This window comes from Dufourea novaeangliae, unplaced genomic scaffold (genome assembly GCF_001272555.1).
Source record: "Dufourea novaeangliae isolate 0120121106 unplaced genomic scaffold, ASM127255v1 scaffold7, whole genome shotgun sequence".
Classification (NCBI taxonomy): Eukaryota; Metazoa; Arthropoda; class Insecta; order Hymenoptera; family Halictidae; genus Dufourea; species Dufourea novaeangliae.
Window position 1 is genome coordinate 3,435,575 of NW_015373896.1, and position 23,923 is coordinate 3,459,497.

A 23,923-nucleotide genomic window follows, 5' to 3' on the forward strand; every position below is an offset into this window, starting at 1 on the left:
TGTGTCCCAAGAGCGACCAAGTGGCGCCCCGATCCGCGGGAACCACGCGCGAAAACGAACTTCATTGATTCGAAACATCTTCCACTAGGAACGCCTTAACACACAAATATCGACCGTAATTTATCAACGAGATACGGCACGATTTTGGACTCTTCTAAATAGATGTGATAGAAGTATATTCGACATGAAAATCCGCAGTCTATTCATACCGTATAGTTAAAGTTACAATCATACTGGGGATTATTCACTTTCATATAACTACAGGAGAACAGGTACATAACGAGTGGTAATCTAAAGGTGTTAAAGAAACTAACGCTAAACAATTTTATAAAATCTTAATCACCTCGTGCACTGCAGGGTCCAATTATTACGTTGGGCTTTTATAGGAGCAAGAACAAAGAAAAAAGAAGAAACTGCCTCGACGTTATTCCCAGAGACCGGCGCATATATACCCGTGACAAATTACAATGTCAATCGTAAAGCGGCAAGCGGAGGTCGATAATCGTAAAAGAAACGCGCGAGGGGTTGTGTGTAACGCCATCGACGCACGAAAATAATGTATTTCACACGCGCTCGTTCTCGCGTGGGTATACATTCGAGTCGGAAATATATGAACAATCTGGCGCGATGTACCTGCGCTCCCGGGGCGACTACCTGCGGCTAATTTACAGCGAAGCGCGCGGATAACTTCCGTCGTTATTCTCCTCCCTAGAATTTCCCGCGTGTCCACCTTTCCCCTCCCCTCTACTGCACCATCAGCTCTTAGTCCTCTCTCTGTTTCTCGTAACGGAGCGCGCGATTAGCCTGAAATACCTGACCCCCACCGAAAGAGCATCCTCGGCGGTTGCGTAGGTCGATCCGGATCTGCATACGAGCGATCCTCTCTCTCCTACCTGCCCGGTTGTTTCAGCACTTTCAACCCGAATGCGAAAGAACAGCCGACCGACCACCTTGACGATCATCCAGTCGGCAGTCCGATAACCACCGTGCTGGGAAGGGGGCCAGAGAAGCCACGAAGGACGTTGAACGTCTCTACTTGAAGCTGCCAATTAGCGCCCTAAAAGGTTCGCGGGATACTTAAATTCGGCCATCGAATTGCCCGGATGAAATCGTGTGGTTAACGAATTGACGGTTCCAGGTCCCGCGGCATGGACGAGACCGAGATCACGGCGAAGGAGGATTCGGAGATCAACAGCGACTCGTGCGACGATGTAAAGTTTTCTGCCATTTCTATTGGTATTTTGGATTAATTCGATTGGAATTAAGAATGACCGAAATTGTGTCGAAGGCTTCATTTTCAATTTTGGATTGTTAATTCCATGAAGACAAAAGCTGCAATACAATTGTTTCATTCTTAATTTCCCTTTTATTTTCACATGTAGCCTCACTTTTTAAAGTTAAAATAAAAATCGAACCATAATGTGGTTTTTTTAATACTTTCCACCGAATATTCTCATATTATAACGTATTAAATAATCTTCACGAAATTTCCTACGTAACTATAAATTTAGAAATTTAGTTTATAATATTATATTTATCGGGGCAGCTTCTGAATTTTTGTATAACGAGACAAGGATACTGAAATGCGAGGACGTTTCCACATTCCAGGACGACAAGGTCCCGATCACGACCACCACGAAGAACGCCTTGATAACGACTCAGCTGGGCCCATGCGACGTCTATCCGCATCGCGTCAAAGTCTCGATCGTGGGCATAGGGAAGATCGGAATGGCCTGCGCCATCGCGATACTGATGAGAGTTAGTATAGAGAGGGGAGATCGAGGCATGCAGATCGCAACGCTCGATCAACCGTTTGATTCCCCGTGATCTTTAGAGGTTGGCGAGCGAGGTCTGCCTGATCGACTACGACGCGAACAAGGCTTCCGCCGAGGCCGAAGACATTCAGCACGTCGGGGTTTTTTTGGGAAGTCCTCTAGTAACTGGCACGTCAGGTATACATATAGTTCGTTATATCTCAATCTAAGCCTTTTTTTTACACAATAATTTTTTAACAGTAATGCTTCGTGGAGAAGAATTAACGCTGTCGTCCAATTAGCGTAGCACATCACCAGTATCTGAATCTAGCATCGACATACTCACGTTAATATGCATAATTTAATCCCTAATTAGTCAGGTGGGGTCTGAGGAACCTCATGAACACTTGTAGAATATTTTATTTTTATTCAACAGTCACTTAAAAAAATGCTTGTTTATTTCAACATTTTCTAACATGAGAATGCAAAATAACAAAGTTGTAACAAGTAATAAGATTTCCACCTGAGCCAGTTAGGGGTTATTGCATTGAAGCAACGTAGACTGATAGAAATCACTTATCAAACCTTCTTAGTAACCCAGTACGATGCCAAGCATTTCATTTCAAACTCTATCGATTAAAATTTCCGACCGATAGCGTTTCAATACTTCCATAACCCTCGTTTCCGTCACCGTCATCCCGTCGACCACAAACGACCCGTGAAATATCATCGAAATACCGGAACAACAAAGAGTAGTAGAGGCGAACCAAGTGTACAATGTGCACAGAAATGAATCACGTCCCGGGCGTTTTCAGCGTCATGGCCTACTTACCCGCAAAAGGAATCGAGGGGGCCCCAGAAGCGATCGGCTCAGGGACAGAGGAGACCGATTTCTTCCGCGTGTCGGCGATCGAACGATAATCTGCTTCTGGAACGATGGGGTGGGATTCACGAAAGTTTCCGATTGATACGTTCGGACTGATGAGCCTGGCGAGCATCGGCCGCGGGGACCATTTTAAAAAGACCCGGCCGTCGCATCGGGTTCCACGGGAAGGAGACAGGGACCTCTGTCAACGTGCAACGGGTCAGAAACAACGGTCACCAGCCTCGAAAAAAAAGGGGGAAGGGAAGGAGGGGGAATGAGTTTTGGGGTTTAGGAACGAGCAGTCCCGAGGATCCTTCTGGTCCTGTCCTTTAATCTCGGCCCTCATCTACATTGCCGCGTGCTTACACGCCGACGCGACGGGCCAGCCAAGCGTTTCCCCGGAGCTTTTCACGGGGCAGGCTCGTAAATTTCGTGGCACTCTTATTTATCTCGGCCGTGATCGACTCCACGATACATTTTTTTCGGTATCCCCATGGCTTTCTCGGTGTCTCCGCGTGCGCGCGAGTTCCCTCCAGACTGGCCTTGTAAACCGTCGCTTGTTAAAAAATATACCACCTTGCTCGGGAATTTCAGGGAACAAAAGACTTTGGGCCCTTTCGCGGTCGTTGGACTGAAAACGTTGCGCTTCGACCGTGTCCCGCGAGGTTTTCAGATTCGAGGATTTTGATGTTTTGGGACTTTATGACGAAGCATCGATGAAGGGATCGATCGGAAACACATGTCGATTAAATTCTGTCCGTATTATCGGGTAACAATTCTTGAAGATTAATGGTGTAACAGTAAAAAAAAGTGTTATATCCCATTTTGTTACGTTTTTTCCCATGTGACCCGATCGCACGATGTTGTTTTTTCTCGTTCAGGTGCATCTGTTCAATTTTCGATCATCTTCACGTAATCTGCTCCGAAATTGATGTTCGGACGAAATTACTTACCACGGAGTTCCGTTCGAACGCCCGGTATAACATTAATTTCACAGCGTAATTTCATAATTCATACTGGTCGTTCCTACGTTTGTAACGCTCGCGTCCGTACGAACACCAGGGCTGAACACCCCTTTAATCTCGATCCATCCGAGGTAGCAATTACCGGAACAAGTAGAACAGAGACGAGTTTTTACCGGCTAATTTATCTTGGGCATCATCTACCTGCCAGAAGAGAAAGAGAGAGTGTATCTTGGCGTGATGCGCGACCACGTTGCAGGCCGTTTATACAGGCGTTAACTAAAGTCTCCGTCTTTTTTATTTTTCCGACCGCGCTGGATTGTGTACTCTTCGCGCCTTTATCGGTGCATCTCCCCCTGTAGAAAAAAAAAAAGAAAAGAGGGAATTCCATCTCTCGAAACCGGTGGAAATGATCCTTTCCACTGTTTTGTATGCCACGAGCTTCCGATGACTTCATCAAAGGGCGAGATTCTTGAAGGGTCTCCGTGACGGGACATCTGATTCTTAACAATTTTCCGAGTATCCTTTCCCGTTAGAATGTGGTTCGCTTAAATATTCAGCGAACGGCTTTCTCCTTTCACCTGGGGGTTCTAACTTCTAATTTCTAAGTACACTATACCGTAAGAGACGATTATATTAAAATAACGATTCTGTTTTGTATATTTCTCAATAGGGAAAGAAAAAAATAGATATTATCAGGAAAAATAGATGGTTTGAGGAGCATAAATTTACTCCATGAGGGGACAGTAAATATACTTATGCACAATTTTTATTTTCCATTAGTAATTTGGAATTTTTTATCGTGAAAGATATCAGCATGGTGAAGGAATCGGCAGTAGTCATAATTACTGCCTGCGAACCACCGCCCGGCGAGAGTCCCAATGTAAAGCACAATTTCAAAATGTTCAAGACGATTATACCAGGCATCGCACGATTCGCGTGCAAGTCTGTTCTGCTGGTCGTGACGCAGCCGGCCGATGTAATGTCTTACATCACTTGGAAACTCTCAGGATTTCCTTCGAATCGTGTCCTTGGCACAGGAACCCTGATCGACTCCGTCAGATTTCAAGATTTCCTCAGTCGGAGATTGAACACGGCTAGGAGCTCCGTTAGTTGTATGACGATTGGTGCTCAAGGAGATATGGCAGGTACTTAATCATGTACAGTAACACCTCTTAATTCGTCTCTAGTTTCGGAACCAAGGATAAAACGCTTGGCTAAATAGGGTATCTTGTACTGAGTAAACGTTGGGACATTTGTTGGCCATTTTACGTAAAAACGAGGAACTGATTGTTGATACAGTATTTTATTTAGGTTAATCGAATACTAAAAATTTTATGAAAAATATTACTTGTCAGTTCCTCTATGGTCGAGTATCCATGTAGGAGGCATGAAGCTCCGTGACATAAACCCCAGAATAGGAGAGCCGGATGACCCCGAAAAATGGTACGAAATTGACGACGCTGTGAAGGGATGGTATGTGACCGTTGTTATAGTAAATGGAAAAAATATATTGTGCAAGACGAGGAGACTAAACGGACGATTCTAATCTTATTATGGACGTGCACGTTCCAGTGGCAAAGAACTGGATGAAAAGAAGGGTTTAAACTGTTGGGGACACGCTATCTGTGCTGCTGAAATCGTCGACGCTATTGTTAGGAACACGAAAGTCGTCTTGCCAGTGTCAACACATATACACGTAAGTCAGTCTACAATAAATCATAATAAATACTAGTAAAACATAACGAATATTAGAAATACCTTCAGCATCCTAAACACTCCAAATACCTCAACAAACTCGTTGAGTTTGAGCAACATAACACAAAACCTAGACTGCACCACGTGTCAAGGTGTTAAGTTTCGACAGAAAGAATACAGAATACTCAGAATAAAATGCTACCCCTGTCACACTTATCTCAGGAATGAATACACTGCCTATACCACAAACATGACTCGTTCAAATCGTCCCGAGAATTCTCGAAGAAAGGTGCAACTAGTCGATGCATCGGTACACTTCTAACGATTTACACGCGGCTGGTGAGGTAGGCAATCTCTTTGTGCGCAGAGTTGCGCCCACGGGACGGACAAGGACGTGTACATGTCGGTGCCCTGTGTGATCGGACGGGAAGGTGTGTATTGCACTGTTAGACAGAAGCTGTCCGACCGGGAGAAGTCCGCGGTGCAGACGTGCGCCGACAGCATCCGAGGCGTGCTGCGAGAATGTGGGATATTCCAGGAGTCGGAAAACGCTGGCGAAGAATAAGGGGAGGATAGTAAAGGCGGAGGAAGAGACACCACGACGAGAGGAGCAGCGTGTACAGCCGGAAATTGCGGTCTGGGGGAAAACAGAGGAAGAGGAAAGAACGTTTTAGAACCGCGTCTTCATCAATAACGATGCGGCCGCACCTGGCGACCGGTTCCCCCTGTTGCGAGTGTTTGATCGGCGTAATAAATGACACCCAGGCCTCGACTTCGTGGAAAACTATCGCGACCAACCGACTGTCCGTTTCGTGTCGTATTATGCGCTGTTCGTGGTGTCGGTCCATAGATCTTCGACGTGTGCGATATTAACGCGTTGTTCAAATAGTTGTACGAAACAACATCCAATACCGTAATTACGTGGGGAGTATAATCGCACGGTTCCATTACTTTATTTAATCTGTTATTCGAGACGAAGCTTCGAGCTTAGAAATTTCCGTAATTACATATCCTGGCAACCGAATACGCTCGATAATAGCACGGTTCCTTGAAGAACTTAATACGGTGGGTGATGTTAAATTGGTGGCAATTTAGTTATTCGTACCTAGGGCCCCGGTGTTGTAAGTAAATGGATCCTAAGTTGTTCGATGTAAAAGCTCTTGCGACCGGAAATTGAAATTTGTTCAACGCGTTCGATTATGATGTGTAATATCCCACCTGCGCGAATATCGACAGCTGTTCGTCGATTTCGTGTTGGTGTTCGTATTATAGGAAATAAAGATAATTAGTAACTTTGTAGAATTAACAATAGTTTCTCTGTGCGCTCAGTTTATATATGTATATATGTTCCAATGCGGAGGCAACTTCAAACACGAAAATCCGATGTCAATGTTTGATCTGTCACTTTGGTTATTCGATGTTGTGAAATTTTTTATTTACATGAAAACTGTAAAACTTGACATGGTTCGGGTATATTCAAATTCTTGTGATGCAGAAGCTTGACTGTGAGTATCGTGTTCATTGACGATGTCCGTGGCGAAGAAGAAGGCGAACGACACCGCCGGGAACACCGCAAAGTTTTTGCTGACGAAACAAGCGGAGGATTACGCGGACAGCCATCGAGTCAAGATCGTCATCGTCGGCAGCGGTTACACCGGCGTCGCTGTCGGGATTGCCATACTCTTCAAGGTTCGTGGAAACCGTCTCACTTTCGATTCTAACCTCAGCTCCAATCTTACTCGAATTAGTCGTTGAACATGCCACGTGGTATGATATCACTTTAATGCAAGTGGTCGAGACATTAAGAATCGTCTAATGTCTTTTAAATGATGATAGTATCCTGCCTCTTATTGCCATACGAAGGACTTGAAGCTATAAGTTCCTCCTTATGAAGACCCAGAGTATTACGTCTCATTTCAAGCTTTTTTCAAATTTAACGCCATTTAAACCACTTAATCTACCATTATATGCTATTATCAGTGACAAATACAACGAACAGTTCTGGATAAATGGGTAATGACCATTTATTCAAAGATTGCGAATCAACTTGATCAATACAGCACGTGATCCGTAGTCGTCCAAAAAGGAATCATCGCCTCGGCTCTCGAGGATCTCGAACGATGTCTTCGAGGATCATGGTCGATAAAGGGCGGGTGTAGTCCACGGAATGGCCCGACTTGGTCCCACATTTACACGTGTGCGCTCGTATACGCACGTTTACGGTGAACGAGGGCTGAATGTTGGCTCGTTAGTGTGCCGGATCAAAAAGGCTATTATGCAAATGATTCACGAAAGACCAGAAGAGGGAATTCGGCTACGGGAACAGGGCAGAGATCGGAACGTAAAAGGAGAAGAAGGAAGGGAGGGATGGGACAGAAGTAGAAGAGGAACGTGCTTCCTCTCGCTCGTTATCGGATCGTAACGCGAGCATTTACACGTAGAACGCCCCCGCAGGATTGTCCCAGGACTGATTTATGTTAGTCACCGAGGAGGAAAGCTGAAATCCATACCCGTCCACAGGGACACCCTGTCCTTATCGCGGTCGCTCATCCGAGCATTCCTTTTTCGTGCGTTCGCCGGTGCTTCCTTTAGCGCGGAAGTAGCAATTGAAGCCGAATCGAGAAGGTTTGGTTAAATTCCACAACCACCTTCCCTAAACTTTAACATAACCTATATTTTAATATCTGTAAATTGTTACGGTACTCCGTGATTTGTTTAACCGGTAACATTACGTAGAAAAAATGAACCCTTGTTGGGAGTTAGGGTGTTCTGGACATAGAGTAACCTAAAACACCTGGTTGAACAGATGAATCACCTAATTGACACAAATACAACTACGTGTAATTGCTACATTAATCTGTGGAGGAAACTACAGTGAAATAGGGTGAACTGTCGGCGGAAGAACAATACAGCGACTGGGTAAACCAAGGCACAGTCGACACATTTCGAAAGGGGGCAACGAACGTGGCCGACTTAATTTTAGGTTTCGGTTTCCGTAGATCGTTATGGGAGGAGGCTATAAAAGCCGCGAACATAAGAACGCAACTGACCGTTATTAGAGTCCTTTTTGGACGAAATTATGATGCAAATGACGACGCTATTACTTAGAAACGTTTCCGTCAGTTAAGTCGCGTAATAGTAGCTTTTGAGGAATAGAATATTCAACGGTATTATTTAAATTGCACCGCTCACTAATTTTCCGTATGAAAGAACAGAACGCTATTAGCGTTCACTGACGATGTCCTCGAACAAATTGATGAAGATACAGCAATATCGTACTATACCGTTATACCCCCACCACGTTAACAACTTGATTTTAATGTTCTAATCAGTAGACCCAAAAAATGGTACCTATCTTTGAATTGTCATTACATCCGCCCTGGTAGCTTTACGAACTGCCACGGTGAAGAGGTATCAACAGGTTAATCTCCGCCGCCTGCAAATCTCTAACGCGAAATAAGTGTTTAGAAATGTTCGAAGAATCGGGGGTCAACGTCGGGGAGTCATCGAACTCGTTAAACGAAAACCTAAAAAGTTCTCGTCCGTTGGTGCCAATAAGCGCCGTCCTTAGAAAACGGATGGACCGCAACGGGGGAAAGAACGAAGAGGGACGGTCGCGGAAGAACAAGGAAAAGGAGGTGAGAAAGAAAACGAGAACAAGGTAGTGAACCGTGCGGTCGCCCCCCTTCCCCCATCTTGCTTGGCAGATCGCATCAACGAGATGATCGCAGGAGGCACCAGCGTTCCAGTACCATCTCCAAAGGCCCTTTACTGTCCACCTTGCGGACCAACTACGCCCAAGTTCCCTCGGTAGTACTTGCATAAGACGTTCATCTTCTTCTTGTTCTCGTCCGTTCCACGGGCCGTTGTAACATGTCATGTCCGTCGGGCCGCATTAAATCGTACAAACCATCTCGCAGGTCGGCACTGACGATGAAGAGTCCGCCGCCCGTCCCCGCGGCCGCTGCCTGCTCCAAATCTCGTTTCGAGATAACCCCATTTTTTTGTCCTCTTCCCTTCTTGCTATTCGTGCGCGCTTCTGCTTGCAATTTTGTAACGACAAATGAGGATAATTTAAATTTGAAGCTTGAACCTGTTGACCGGCTGTTCACTGCGATCACGATCATCTATGCGGACATAATTAAGGAGGAATGAAAACGAAAGAAGACGAAGCTTTTGCCGCTGTGAACGCGAGGTGAATGTAATTTTCACTAGGACCACATCTATGAATCATTAGTTACGTGAAGTGCTGAAGGATGAAGACGCGTATGAACGACGTGGTAAACCGCTTTCACCAGTTAATAGATTGATAGGTCGAATGATGATGAATAATTGAAGCTAAGTGGTAAAAATAGCAATAATCTGGTTAGATGTTCTACTTTGGAGAGTTTACCAAGAGTGCAGTATCGTAATTGATTTAATTTTAAAGTCTTTATACCGAAGTCACTAGAATATACCTAGAGGAGATTCGTCCGTCTATCAAACTCTCGACAAGTGCAACTACTCACACTCGTGAACACACCAACGCGACAGATTTGATCCCGTTCGATTCACTTAATTAACTGATCCCCCATGTGAACCAAGTATTAAGAATATCTAATATCTTGTGGACGTATGAAGACACTTATAAAATATCAAAGCTGAACACACCGATAGAATAATGAAACGCCGCGACAGATCGAGTGTCTCGCAGCTTCGGTGTCCTGTGAATCGTGGCTCTATGAGGTGGAAAAGTATACGAAGGTAACCAAGAAGACGCCTCTGTCTCTCCATCGACCTAGGTAACTAGAACCTCACGAGAGGCATACATAGAAGCTGCGCACCGAACAAAACACCACTCGCTTTCGATCAGATAGAATACAAATTACAGTCATTACGTAACACCGGGGCGGCTCGTTTCGCTTGAATCGTCCTGCCATTGGAGGATTCTGTCTAGCATCACTTTCTCCCCTTCGTCGGTTATCATCGGTCACGGATCATTAAAAAAGAAAATCTCGTTACAATCTATATAGTAAGAGTTTGTAAGTTAATTACCGAGACAATATCGTCACGAGGGTATTACGAGCGACGCAGAGGGGTAGGAGTGGTTACACGAAAGAAGAAGAAGAAAGAGAACTGTGGCCCCTGCGAGGAAACTTCATCAGCTAGGGGGGATATTATGCATGCTGCGGAAGTCATGCTTGATGAAGTATGGTGATTAAGCGGTGTACAATAACAGATTGGACGCACAAGGGCGTAACGTAATATATTAAGAAGCCGTTTTCTTCGTGCGGTAGCAGCGCACCGGTTTCTCTTAACGTGTGAAAGCACCATCTGTCAGAGAAAAATGTGTCCATCTGCTCGCGCGGAAGCGAAAGTGAAGAAGCGTGCATCCATCGGAGGAGCCTATTTCACCACGGGAACTCGCGTCTAGGCCCCACGTGGCCTCTTCCCCCCCTTTAGTGGAAGGGGTACCCTATTATTTTTCATGGGTCAAATTAGACTGTGATTATGAATGATTACTGGAGCCGAGCAACGTTACGAGAATCTGTGTCGGCTATGGTGAAAAAAAAAGTATCTCGAGGGAATATGATGGATTCTCGATGATGGGAAGAGATAGTGTCGAAAAGAAAATCATTTGGAAGCTTGTTACAACAGCTCCACGGATGATATTCGGGGATTATAAATGTCAGACGATGGAAAAGTATATGTTACTCTGTACCTAACCTATTAAGAAGAAACAGGAACGATCTTTTTCTGGACATTAAGCAGCAGATAACAAATAACATAAGTTTGATATTTAGAATATCTACTCTAAAATTAGTAAGTCGAGACAAAAATTTTGTGTTGTTAGAAAAGTTCGTAGTATTCGTAAGTGTGTTTCTATGAAAAATATTCTAGTAATCTAAAAGAATAATCATCTGATTGAACAAAGATTAATTAATTTTCCAGTCAGAGTAATTGTTTTTACAAGTCCAATAGAACTTAATGAAAATAGACTTTATGTTTGCCATACGTTTCGTCGGTATTCTTCATAAAAAAAGACTACGAATATCTTGTACTGTAAATAAATTCAATCCATACTTGGAAAATAAATAAAAAGGTTTTTCCTTCGTCCAGTGAAAAAATAATGAAAACACTGTGCTTGAAACTCTACAAACTTTCCGAACGATCCTATACATTATAAAAGTAATCGAGTTACCGTATACCTTCGTGGCTCTTTACCAAATGAAAACCCGGATCGCATGAAAAATCGAGATCTTTTTTTTCGTCCGCCCTTGATGCCCTACAACGGGAGCCGGGTAAAGAGCCGCCTCTTGGTCGAGAACCGAGACGATCAGATCCTAACGATCCCTCGCATTAAGGGATCGCTCGAATGCCGCGATCGATTGCGCCCGCGCGCGTCGAGTCTTAATGCGATTCCTGGGGGTCTTGATTGCGTAACTATTCCGAGTGCGTAATGACTCCCGGCCCCCCGAGCCACTGGCTGGTCGGTTGCCCCGTTAATTACCCTTTATAATCTTCATTTCTCCGCGCATCTCCTCTGGATCACCGCAGCGTCTGGCATCCGAGCTGGTGTTCATAGACCTAAACGAGGACTTGGCGAAAGCTGAAGCGGAAGACATCAGCCACGCAGCTGCGTTTCTCGGTAATCCGAGGATCATCGGGACAAAAGGTGGCTATAATTCACTATTCTCGATATCGATTCTATAATAACCGTTGTATAATCTCGAACAGGACGATCAGAGATTGTAATTTTTAATTTTTGTACCGTTAAGATTATTCTATGGCCAGGGACGCGACAGTCTGCGTGTTCACGGTAGGCGACAGGTCAACGAACAATCAAGAGAACGGCTCCCTGTTGGAGCGAAATTTCGAGATCTTCAAGGATGTCGTGCCGAACGTATGCAAGTACGCACCAAACAGCGTGCTGTTGATCGTAACGACGCCCGGTATTTACCGTACATAACTTTCGACATCGTTAAGCACGCGTCAGTGTAATGATGGAATGCCTACCTTACAGTGGACATATTGTCGTACGCAGCCATGAAGCTTTCAGGTTTCCCACCGCAACGGGTGATCGGGCTTGGGACGTTTCTTGACAGCTGCAGGCTTCAGCACTTCATCGCGCAGAAGCTTGGAATTTCGGCGGGCGCGGTGCAGGCGTCTGTCATCTGTGAAAACGGAGCAACGTCGGGTGATTAGTTTGAATCTCGTTCCATAAAGTTTTTTCGTCATTTCAACATTTTTCAACGTGCGTTTTCACACGAATGGATGTAGTGCCGGTATGGTCCGCGGTGTCGGTAATGGGGATCAAGCTGAAGGACATCAATAAGGATATCGGAATGAAAACAGATCCTGAATCCTGGGGCGAGCTGCACACGAAAGTCGTCGATTCCGACAGCGATCTTATCGCCAGGAAGGGTTATCGGAGCTGGGGCATTGGCATCTGCGCCGCTGAAGTTGTGGACGCTATTGTTCGGAACACGTGTATCTGCATCACTGTGTCGGCTTATCTAAAGGTGACTCGAAACAATTCAATTCTCCTATTCTTATTTAAACTACCTTCTTTATTTAGTATCAACCGATTCTGTAGTTCTGTTAGTTTACACAGAATCACCAGATTCATCGAACAATTTCCGTGAAGTTAGTAAATAGATTCAACAAGTAGGATAGATTCTGTAAATTTAGTACCTATACCCAGTTCGAATACGGTTAAATAACACGACAATTTACGCCGTAAAAAGAAACTAAATTCGGTGATTCGATTGCTCGATAAAGAACCATCGCCAGGCACGAAAGTATCAACAAGTAACCAAAGGAACTCTTAGCTTTCGGACTTTTACCGGTTTCATTTATCTCGACAAGCCCACCGACACGTGTAACGAAGCCCGTAAACCAATCTTCACCTTTCCCCAGGGTTGCCGACACGGCTTAGAAAAGGACGTGTACATGTCCCTGCCCTGTATAGTCGGCCGAAACGGGATCCAATCCTTTTTACGTCATCCCTACACACCTGAGGAGCAAGAGCTCACGGAGGCATCTTGCCGGTCGATCTACGAGACGCAGAGATCGATACTCCAAGCTCTCCAATAACGCGGAAATCCACCTCGGAACCTCCCAAAATTGTCCTCGTCAATTTTGTCACGTTGCGGAATTAAAATAAAAAGAAATTCGCGAAGTCACGAGGCAGTTTCTTGGCGCGCGATCTCGATCGTGTTTCATCACGCAGCGGCGCAAGAAGAGTCACGGGATGGTCGGAGCGGAAAATAAAACCGAGCCGCGGATGATATCGCGAATCGTTTTATGTGCTTGTTTGCATCAGTTAAGGGATTTCACGGAAACCACGAGAGCCACGGTGGATATAGCGTTTCCATGGCGGAACGCGACACGATTATAAGGCGTGTTTGTTTTACAAATCGATCTGTTTTTTTTTTCTTTTTTCTTTATTGTTGCGCAGGGCCAATGAATAGGGGAGCGGCTATAAATCGAGCCGCGGCGCTTGGAACGATTTCGGCCAATTTGCCGAGATTAATGCGAACCGGCTGTAATTAATTGGCGAGATGGTACGGGGCGGTTAAACGTCCCGCCGTAGGCGATCCGGATGATAAAACGATCGCTATTATATACATAAAGAACAGCCAGTTTCGTAGCCGCGACCGTCAACGATACGCCGATTTGTTATGAAATTTCGCGGGGCTGCGCGCCCGGATACCCGGCCCCTCCGTCTCTGTCAGTCGGGGCATCAATTAGGATGTTTAAGCGTCGACACCACTGTCAAAGGTTCTTTGTCATCCAGCATCTTCGGGGAGGTCCTGCCGGAACCGTCAGTCACGTCGAGTTAGAACAGAAGCGGGCACGATGTCTGTAATACGGCCGAAGCAGCTTCAATTATCGGTAGATCCAACGGGCTATAAAGTGGAGGATGAAGATGGACACATATACCAGCGCAGAGAAAAAAAAAAACAATAAACACCTTACTTTCGACTGTATCACAAATTAAGCCCTATCTTGTACGAGTACCATACCGATTCCAATGTTTCAGGACTGCGCGACTCGCAGGAAGAAGAGGCCTCCTTTTTTTGCAGGTATACAAGCCAGGAAATAATCGGCGATGATACATTACGACAATTACAGAGTCAAAACTTCATCGAGCCGATGGGGAGACGATGGTGCCGAAAATCTGCATCGAGAAGGAATGCACGAAAGAGAGAGGGACAAGTGGCGAGCTGGAGTACCTGCTGCTTTTAATGGCTCCGCCACGTTCCCTCTTTTTCTCTTTCTCGATTCGTATTCTCGAAACGACTGGCCCGACTGTACCAGAAGAGGGATACCCTATACGCGGCGTTGTCGTCGACCGACCCAACGGCGAATTCTTCGTCGGTATCTCGTCGAACTCTCGCGACAGGAGCACGGGGAACGCGTCGGTGATTCATTATCCACGCTAACGAATGTGCGTTACGAAAGAAAGAGAGAGAAACAGAGGAGACAACGGGGTTTCCTGCGGCTGGAAGCCACACCAATAACGACGGGGCACGCACCGACAACGTCTTCATCTCGTGGCCACCACCACCGGCTTCCGAGATGAAGCAATTTTTCTGTATTATCTCGATGACGCGTCCCCGCGCGCATAATTTATACAGCGGCGACTGATTATGGATCTAATGACATAATTCCACTCGTGCACATTCAGCCCGACATAATGCGACCGTACGCGATTTGACTTTCAAAACGTGTTCGAATTTCAATCGTCAACCCGGATCGTCTGCCTCACTGCCTTTTGACGAGGTCTTGCTTGTCTATCACGGCCAGGATGACCTCCCCAATGGATCCCAGGACCTCCGATTTACCAGCGAAACACCCTTGTACTTCGATAAGTTTTAACTGTTATATCTGTAAAATTATCGAGTGTCTACACCTAATATTCCACAAATATAAATCATCAGAAACCTGTACACTGTCATCTTCCAGAACCCTGTTAAAATCGAAGTCGGACACTTGGGGCCCTTCATTGGGATTATAGCCACCGATAATACACAACGAACGCTCGACATAGGTTCACCCTTAGTAACGATAGGGTTAACAGCCCACAATACTATTATCTTTAAACAATACAGATAGAAACACAACAGCTACGGGGCAACGAACCCCACGGAAGTTAATTTCGTGGTAGCCCAAGCGGGGGAAAATTCGCATCACGGACGAATGGGTCCCGAAAAGAGGGAGGATCCGTAGGACATCGTTCACCTGCGTGGACACCGCGGTAGGTACTACTAATTACAGTACTTTTTATTCCATCCCGACATAATGCCTGGCTCGAGCCAGCTTCGGTTCAGCCGGAGCGGAGAAGGCCGATGGAAAAAAGCGAGCGCGTGTACGAGTAAAAAGGAGACACGGGCCTTAGCGAGCCGATGGAACGGGGCCCCGGCGGTCTGGTGCAATACCCGATGCGTTAGAATCGTTTATGCAACAAACTGAGACACGTATACATATATGTATGTATGTGTATGCGGGGATCCTAAACCGCTCGTAGCCGTCGTCGTAAAATCGCAGGCGGTTGCGTCGAATGGGGTGGGGTCCTGATTGAGTTACGATTTAATTAGTCCGCGCGGCCAATCAGTAATTAAGATATCCGCTAATCAACGAACCGAGGGGCCCGCCTCACCCACCGCTCCTCTCACTCCTTCCCCTCCTCGACGCGTGCATTAGCGAGGGAACACCGCGATTCCACGTTCTCCTTCTCTGTTCTTTCGCCACTTTCTACCTTATCCTTCCTGGTTCCCGACGAGACCCCGGGGGCCGTGAATCAATCGGCCGCGATTGGGCTGTTGCTCGGTTCGGCAGCTCTCGGAGGATTCTACGCTGCCGTGATTAATCCCCCCAACAAAAAAAAAAAAGAGAAGAAGGAACCCCGTCGGGGTGACCACAAAAAAGTAGATAGAAGGAAAAAGGAATCGGGGATTCGGTGGTCCTCGTTATGCATACTAGGACTGGAGTGGAGAGAGCTCTTGCTGGTCGCTGGGAATGTGCGTGGACTGGGTGTGGGCAGGATTAAGTTGTATATACACGATCTTAATTCAGCTTTGAGTCAATTGTGCGTGTTTTCATTGGTTGTGTTAAATGAGATTGTTTCATAGAGTTATTTCGCGACAGTTTTTGAGGGAATTGAATGAGGGTTGATGGGAGAGAGTAATATACAATTTTGGAAATGAAAATATAGATGAAAACGGTATTATTGAATTGCGTTCAGAAGATTCAAGATGTTCCAATTACTATATGTACTACCATGGATGATAATGCTGATATACAATTTATGGTGAATAATATTCCCGTTAAGAATTGAAGCGAAAGGTTTATTACCGTCGAATTGAATAACAACCTCGTCTTTTGCACTGCGATTATTATATCATCCTTTCCCCCAGAATCAATATATTCCTTTCATTATTACTCCTGCATATACTATACTCGTCATAAGGATAACGTAATATTACGTCTATTATTAAAGCTTATTACAAAATTTTCAAGAAGCAAACAGGTCGTGAATGGTGTTCCAAAAGAATTGGGATGTACCATCGGCGCATAAAGGAAGCAATAAATAATGAATAACAAATCAAATTCGCCGGAAGAACATTGCGTCCTCCGTTGAGGGCTAACGAACAGGGCATAGCCGGGTTCCGAAATAGATGTCATTTTAAATGAAGTAGAATGCGTCCAAGCAAACCCCAGGTAGAAATCGGGGTGAGATTAATTACCTGTTCGGGTTCTTGCTATACGTCTCGGTGCACTTGTTACCTCATTAAATCAAATATATGGTGCCTGGATTTCACAGAGCGGGCCTCGTAATTCATAATAACTGCGCCGCGGTTGCGTATCGTGTGCTCGCCGTGTGACAAATATTTTAAGTAAGCCTTTAGCATCACCCCGATCGTATCTTCCGGAAAGAGCGGCTCGAAACAGCCGTGCTTACTTAACGTGAAAGTTCTCGCTTGTGCAACGTGTGTTTCCGAATCTCATTTTCGTAAATCAGACCGCTCGACATTTAGTACTAATTGATTCTACTTTACATACGGTTTTCTCGATCTTGATTCCTCGAGATTCCACCGGTCCGTGACCTTTTCCCCACCTTCGAATGAACGAGAAGACGGGCTACGATGGGTACTGGATATATTATGAACAATAAAGAATCTATATAGATGGTATGCATAGTCATTTAAGAATGGATCAAAATAACTCGTCAATTGTGATGGTATATGCAGAGTCAAACAGAACGTGAGCTTCGTTTACATACAGCGGGTAAAAAGTGTAGAAAAAAAGAAAACAACAAATCTGATCCATGTGGTCTGCGATCGAGTTATTCTGAAGTATGTTATCATATACTTCAAGCTATATTATAGCGAAGAAGAACCCACCTGGGTGTCAAAAAACGCAGTAAAAATATTTATACTAATGAGATGCATCCCACCTTCTTCCAAGTGGATACATTTACATATCTCATTAAAGACGCACCTTAATGTAAAACCATAAAAGGTCCATAAATTCAAACTCAACGCATTCAAGAAAAAAATCATCCTAATCGTGCCATCTTTCGTGCGCAGAAGGAACCACGTGCAACACTCTACAACGACCAACAGGGGACACGACCGCTCGATTCGAAAGTTACTCCCGTTCATTTTTCTCCACGAACAACAGTCGTGTTGACCATTATCGAAGGAAGTCGGTCAACGGTCGAGTCGTGCGTTACCGGCAATAATTATTATCAGCAAAGAGTAACCTTTTTCAGTTCGACAATGATCAGAGGGGGACCCAAGTGTCGATACGAATTCGGAACGATGGCATTCCCCTGGTCCTCGAGATTAAACGTCGTATCGGTCCTGTGCGTGAAATAGCGTTGATTGTAATTAATAGCCGGGGCATTGCGTTAGCCCCGCGGCCGGTTAATTGTCGAGGTTGGAAAAGATTAATGGCGCGAAATCACGCCAATACGTCGGGCCGATTGTCCGAAAGCGATTCCTGTCCCGATCCGTGCATTCGTGTTTCGCCCTGGTCGAAACTCGTTTCTCGTTACACTTGTCCCCCGACGATAAAACCGAGAAACGAGTGCGTGAGCGCGCGCGCGCCCGATCTCCGGGGGGAGGAACGCGGAAAGTTATTCGCGACTGGTTCCGAACGCAATGCACCCATTCTCCTCGTTTGTTTTTTTCTCTCTTCCATCCCAACTTGGACTCTCTATCGCAAATTAATTAAGATTTATTAGAACGAAGGCGGTATCGTATCGGATCGTGAAATAGTTCGCACCTGCTGTTTCTAATTGCGCTGATTGGGGGAGAATTATTACGGTGAACACCGGGGCTGTACGATCTTTGTGGCGGATTTGTTGCAAGGACCGATCGGTTTTCATTAGTTTTTAAGGATTATATAGTTTAAGGACTGGTGCCAGATAGCGAAGAGAGAGAGGTTGTTTTCGAAAAACAGGTTGATTGCGATTTCAGAGATTACCGATCACGCGATGGAAACGTTAATCGAGGAGGGCTCGCCTCGATCAGCTTCTACAATTGCACATTCCCCACGGGGGTATTTAAAAAAAATCTCCGCGTAATCGAATCCCTATAGATATACGTTCGCGGAGGTAATTACCTCAGCCGCGATGCATGGTACGTATGTACAGGATGGGGATAGTCTTGCATCCCTTAATATGATACGTGACCATCGGCATGAGACGCGACTTTGGTTGCCGTGAAATTGCGAAAGTAGGAGATTGCTATGGAAAAGAAGATATTTCTCTAAGTAATTAGCAATCTGCCAAATTCTGTAATTTTGTTTTCTGCAATGCATTCGATTGTTCCCATTAAAGGGACAAAATCTACAGGGAATTAGGAATTTTCGAGTGCAGGGGGTTAAAGTAATACGTTCGAAAATTCGATGTATCTAAAAAGGCTGTGAACTCGTAAATAAATCATTATTATTATTACAAAAAAATATATCACTGATTACTATTAATACTCAATCCTAGTATAAATACATATATAAAACAGAAATAATTCTGCCCATCCTTCAAATATGCACCATACATTACAGAACACCTCTTATCCTCCTTCCCAATTACATATCGCGTTCCATTTTCCCCTAACTCACCGTACCGTAATGTTTACAGCCCGCATAGATCGCATGCCCGAGAAATCGCTGTCTCGAAGGTCGAGGGTGAGGATAATAGAGGCTGGGACTAGTAATTCCGCTAGAACAATTTCCTCGTCTGCGCAACCGGTCGGCGCTAGGAAGGGGGGAAGATCCCTGATCGTTGATTTATAGCAGGATCCTGGATTACCGATCCACGAAAGGCTAGATCCCGCCTTACCATCGACGGTACGCGAACTGGCGAGCTGGCGGCACAGACGAGATCTAAGAATAGACCTAACATGCAATGTAATTTTCTGTAAATTAAAATCTCTAAATAACAATAAAAAAAATTCAAAATTCTATTAAGTTTGCTCCATTAAATATCTGACCACTCCGTACTAGCGTGTACATACTGTCTCACCTTTGCACGCGCGTACACGTGCTTTTAACACTCGGCAATGACCACCCCTGGTCATTGAGGATATGGGAACATTGCTGGAGATCAAATTTTGTTCATCAATCGAAACGCAACATTGTGTAATTTCGAATTACGTAATTATATACGAGCTAAGGGACCTGCCTTCGCTTTTTTCGATTCGACGTACTTCAACCCTTTCGTCTGTATCGCTTGCTCGTTGAAAATGAACGGTTTGCATGGAGTATCCGGTTCACACAGAAAGGTACGTAGATTTTTTTTGTAAATTCTTAGGAATATAGCGAGCGGTACGTAATTAGTTTCTTCGAATGGAGTCCCTTTTTGTCCATCCTTGGCGGAACCGATACCGGGGCTATAACGTAATTGGCGAGTTCGAGTAGCATAGGGATTTGCGTATCCGGTCCGGTTCTATTACTCGTCACCGTTGTAGAATGTTCGGGCGGTCCGTAAAGAATCCCGGCTGCGTAAGCTGGTACTAATTGGACGATCGGTTTCGTGCATTATGTGATCGATTAATTTATCATATTGTAATTCGTTGGGAAGAAACGGTCGCGGTCGGACATCACGATCCCCTAGCCGGGGTACTAATTGGCCGTTCGTTCGGCGGGCATAATTATCGGGCCACCGTATCGTAAAGCACTGCGATAAAATGGAAAGCGTTATAATTAAGTACGGGTTAAATTGTACGGGACGAACTGGTTTCGCGAAGTTCAACACTTCGTCTATCGGATTACTCGGAGGAGAACGACGGGGGTGCTACTTGGGTGTAGATTTCTACATTCTACGGTCCATACGAAGGTCCAATGGACGAGCTTGAAGAATATAAAGGTCTCTATTTCACTTCGTTATCGCGTCACGGTGATCAAAGGTGTGGCGGACTTCGCGAAGACGCGAAAGAAATGACGTCCGATGAGCCCTCGGACGATTCAACGAATTGTTTTTGTAGCGAAGGTAAGCTGAGCTCTCGAATTATGGTCCCCGTGATCCTTCCTCCCATAATTATAACACAAGAAGATGACGCCACAATAACCGAAACATTAACCGAATATTGTTTGAACCGCAGAATCTGGGCTTCCGTAACTACCATTTTGTTGATGATCCTTAATACTGTCCCGATTGCACGGGCCCACAATTTGTCCAGGTGCTGACTGCTGTGTGACGAAATCTTCGGTGTAGTTTCGGATTCCCTGGAAGTCTTAAAACATTTGTGGACTTTACTACTTATCAGACAAATGCAAAGCTGATGCAACCGTGTATCCACACTCCTCTTCGAGGAACGATGTTTCACTCCGGTAAACGACGATTGCGTCACAAAGGAAACGGGGAATACGCTTAATAATGTTGAACCAATTCAATGCCCTCGAAATTATCAACTTTAAAGTTGACAGATGGATCAGAAACGATTGCTTACAGAGAAGGTGTATCTAGGACAAATTGTATCTCTTGAGTAAATATGGAACGACGTGGCGTAAAAAGAAAGTGGAATCACAACAAACTGCAGTATAATCTCTGTCCTTTTAACTGCAGATTTCGATTGCAGCTGCATCAATAAACAAAACATACGTGTCATTTTATTCTCGGGTAACGTAAACTCGATCCAGTAATTTTCTGAAATGTCCCGCTGTGCGTTTCAACACCGTGTTTAGTACATAATATAAAAAAAATATAACGGAATTACCGTATAAATAATACAGTTCCAGCAAGGCCAAGGCGTACTATAATAACAGTTTTTTATATTCTAGATCGATTTACGACGCATGTTGAACTTCCCAGATACATCGATGCTTCCTATCCTATAACTCTATCTCTATAAATATACATTAACGGTACCAAGGACACTATACAACTCCCCCCCGTTAAATAAACCCTGCCCTTCATTAGACAGCGTAACATAAAAGTCACACACGGTTAATGCATGTGAAAATTGTTCCGGTGTTCTATTTCCGTAATGGAATATACGAGCAGCGCACGCGACGCAGCATTAATTACCGCGATCCAGAGATCGTCGACGATAACAGCTTCCTCTCGAAGGAATGAATCTCACGGTTCGCTGTATTTACACCGCGAAACTGGCGAACGTAATGGATTACGTCTAGCAAATCGAGCGTAAACCGTCGCGATGGAGGTGCGTCTAGTCGCGTTTACGCGTTTATGCTAATCCTCGATACATACGTCGATCCTTCCTTGTAATTAGAATCTCGCCATCTTGACAGAACGAAGCCGTTAGCCTCGCCGGATGACACGACATACCTGTTGCGTGACGTCGGTCGATCCGATCTCTTAAACCGTAAACCGAGGTGCCGAGCGCGTATCGAATTGTCAGTTAATTTGCCTATTAAACGTCCATTTAATTTTCCCGCTAATTTCAGAGGAACGGGACGCGCCACGGAACGGTAATCCACGTAATTACGAGCGACGTCGTTTCGAGAATGTCCATTTCATCCTCGAATGTTTTACGCACGATTGACGGGGCAATTATGCGCTGTTGGGTGAAGAGAAAGGGAAATTATCGGTAGCAATTAAAAAGATTAAAAATGGCATTGTAAGGGAAGGTGCATTGGTGTATGCGATGTAAAACGTGGTTTCTGTAATTAAAAGCGACTAGTGGCCTTGGAATTTCGTTAGTTCATCTGTTGCTGTTATTATTAAAATTCTAATGATATTACGGAAATGCAAGTACCTCCTATATTACCGTAAAATCGTAACTGAGCTTTGACTATCTCTGTTTCTTCACTGATTCTACCATAAAAAGAATAAATGACCTCGAGATAGTCTTCATACTTTCACTGACTCTGCTATAAAACAATGTCTCTGCTTATATACAGGTATACGTGACATTGGACTCTTTTTTATTCCTCCAATAAATCTACTATAAAAACACTACTGACCATCACCAACGACATACACTAAACATGCTACCTAAACGCGAGACTGTTCAGAAACGATGAAATTACGTTGAAGCACATGGTTTACGCGTCTTGTGGTTCTTGGCAGCATTTTCGATCGGGGTAATAATTCGAATCGCTTTTACGACCAGCCTGAATTAACCGGGAGCATTGGTAAGACGTGTCTTTCCTCACGTCGTCTCTCCACGAACACATCCATTTATTTGAATAGGAGATCGACAGTGGGAAAGACCATGAATAGGTGTGTTCAAGAGCAACAGAGAGACCGAATAGAACCAGTTAGAGGCGTCGAAAAGGATCGTGATCGAGAACACGTATATTACACGTATAGAGTCATGCCGAATTACCAGCACGTGAAGCCATATTGCATCACTGGACGTCTGCGCGAGTCGAGGCATTAATAATGACACAACATTGCGAAAATTCGCGGCAACGTGAAGCAATCCGATTTTCTGGAAAATGCGTGCGGTCGCGTCGCGTAAAATGCTGCGTCGATAATGTATCTGCTAAAAGGCCATGATCGATACGGTTAGATAAAGCTGTTCGATTATACGATAAAAGTGATGGACAAAATTTAATACCGCGGTGTGATTCGGCAGTGAAGTGAAATGGTGTTAAGCAAGGTGACAAGTTTATCGAGACAGTGTAGAAATCCGTGTGGGGTTTTTCTTTGTACACGTTATCTGAGGTAAATGATCAAATATATTCGCTGGTGGATAGGTTAACTTCGTTCCGGCATTGACAGATAATACTGATATTCCCCCACTGTATTGCAATCATGATTTTGTTAACTCACGATTTGAATATTATTCAACATCGTTACATACATTGTGGTCAGTCGCAATCGCGGAAAGTTGGTAACGTTGTTTATATGTTAATCTCACTGTCCTGTCTGACATGCATAGCGGACAATCGATTGCGAAAGGAAGAGTGTAAAAAGAAAATTGGACGTTATTAGATTTATTGAAATGTTACTTATCTCTGTCGTCTACGCTTGAGTAATGTGAAGATTCGAAGAGCAAAAAGAATTCAGTCGATAATCTATAAACTACATGTGCGCTCGTGCATGTTTGTTTACTTCCAAGACTCACAGAGGTTAAAAGTTAATTAACATTTTCAAGTTGTAATAACAATTGTCATTAGTAGACTGCGGAAGTTTATGCAAATTTACAATTTCAGATACTAATATCTAAAAATTAAAATGAAGC

The 23,923-nt window shown here is 44.6% G+C and overlaps 2 protein-coding genes across 2 annotated transcripts; both read left to right on the forward strand.

The window, feature by feature from the left end:
* Nucleotides 1–1,148: 1,148 nt before the first annotated feature.
* On the forward strand, nt 1,149–5,844 carry LOC107191831 (L-lactate dehydrogenase-like). Its single transcript, XM_015580965.1, is given in 7 exon segments — nt 1,149–1,211; nt 1,609–1,758; nt 1,835–1,952; nt 4,391–4,763; nt 4,896–5,057; nt 5,157–5,280; nt 5,647–5,844. Coding segments are annotated over 7 exon segments (1,188 nt in total).
* Nucleotides 5,845–6,806: 962 nt separating this feature from the next.
* Nucleotides 6,807–13,355, forward strand: LOC107193315 (L-lactate dehydrogenase A-like 6A). Its single transcript, XM_015582719.1, has 6 exons — nt 6,807–6,968; nt 11,817–11,934; nt 12,038–12,211; nt 12,283–12,456; nt 12,540–12,781; nt 13,179–13,355. The coding sequence occupies exons 1-6, from the start codon at nt 6,807–6,809 to the stop codon at nt 13,353–13,355; spliced, it is 1,047 nt and encodes a 348-aa protein (XP_015438205.1).
* The last annotated feature ends 10,568 nt before the right edge of the window (nt 13,356–23,923 follow it).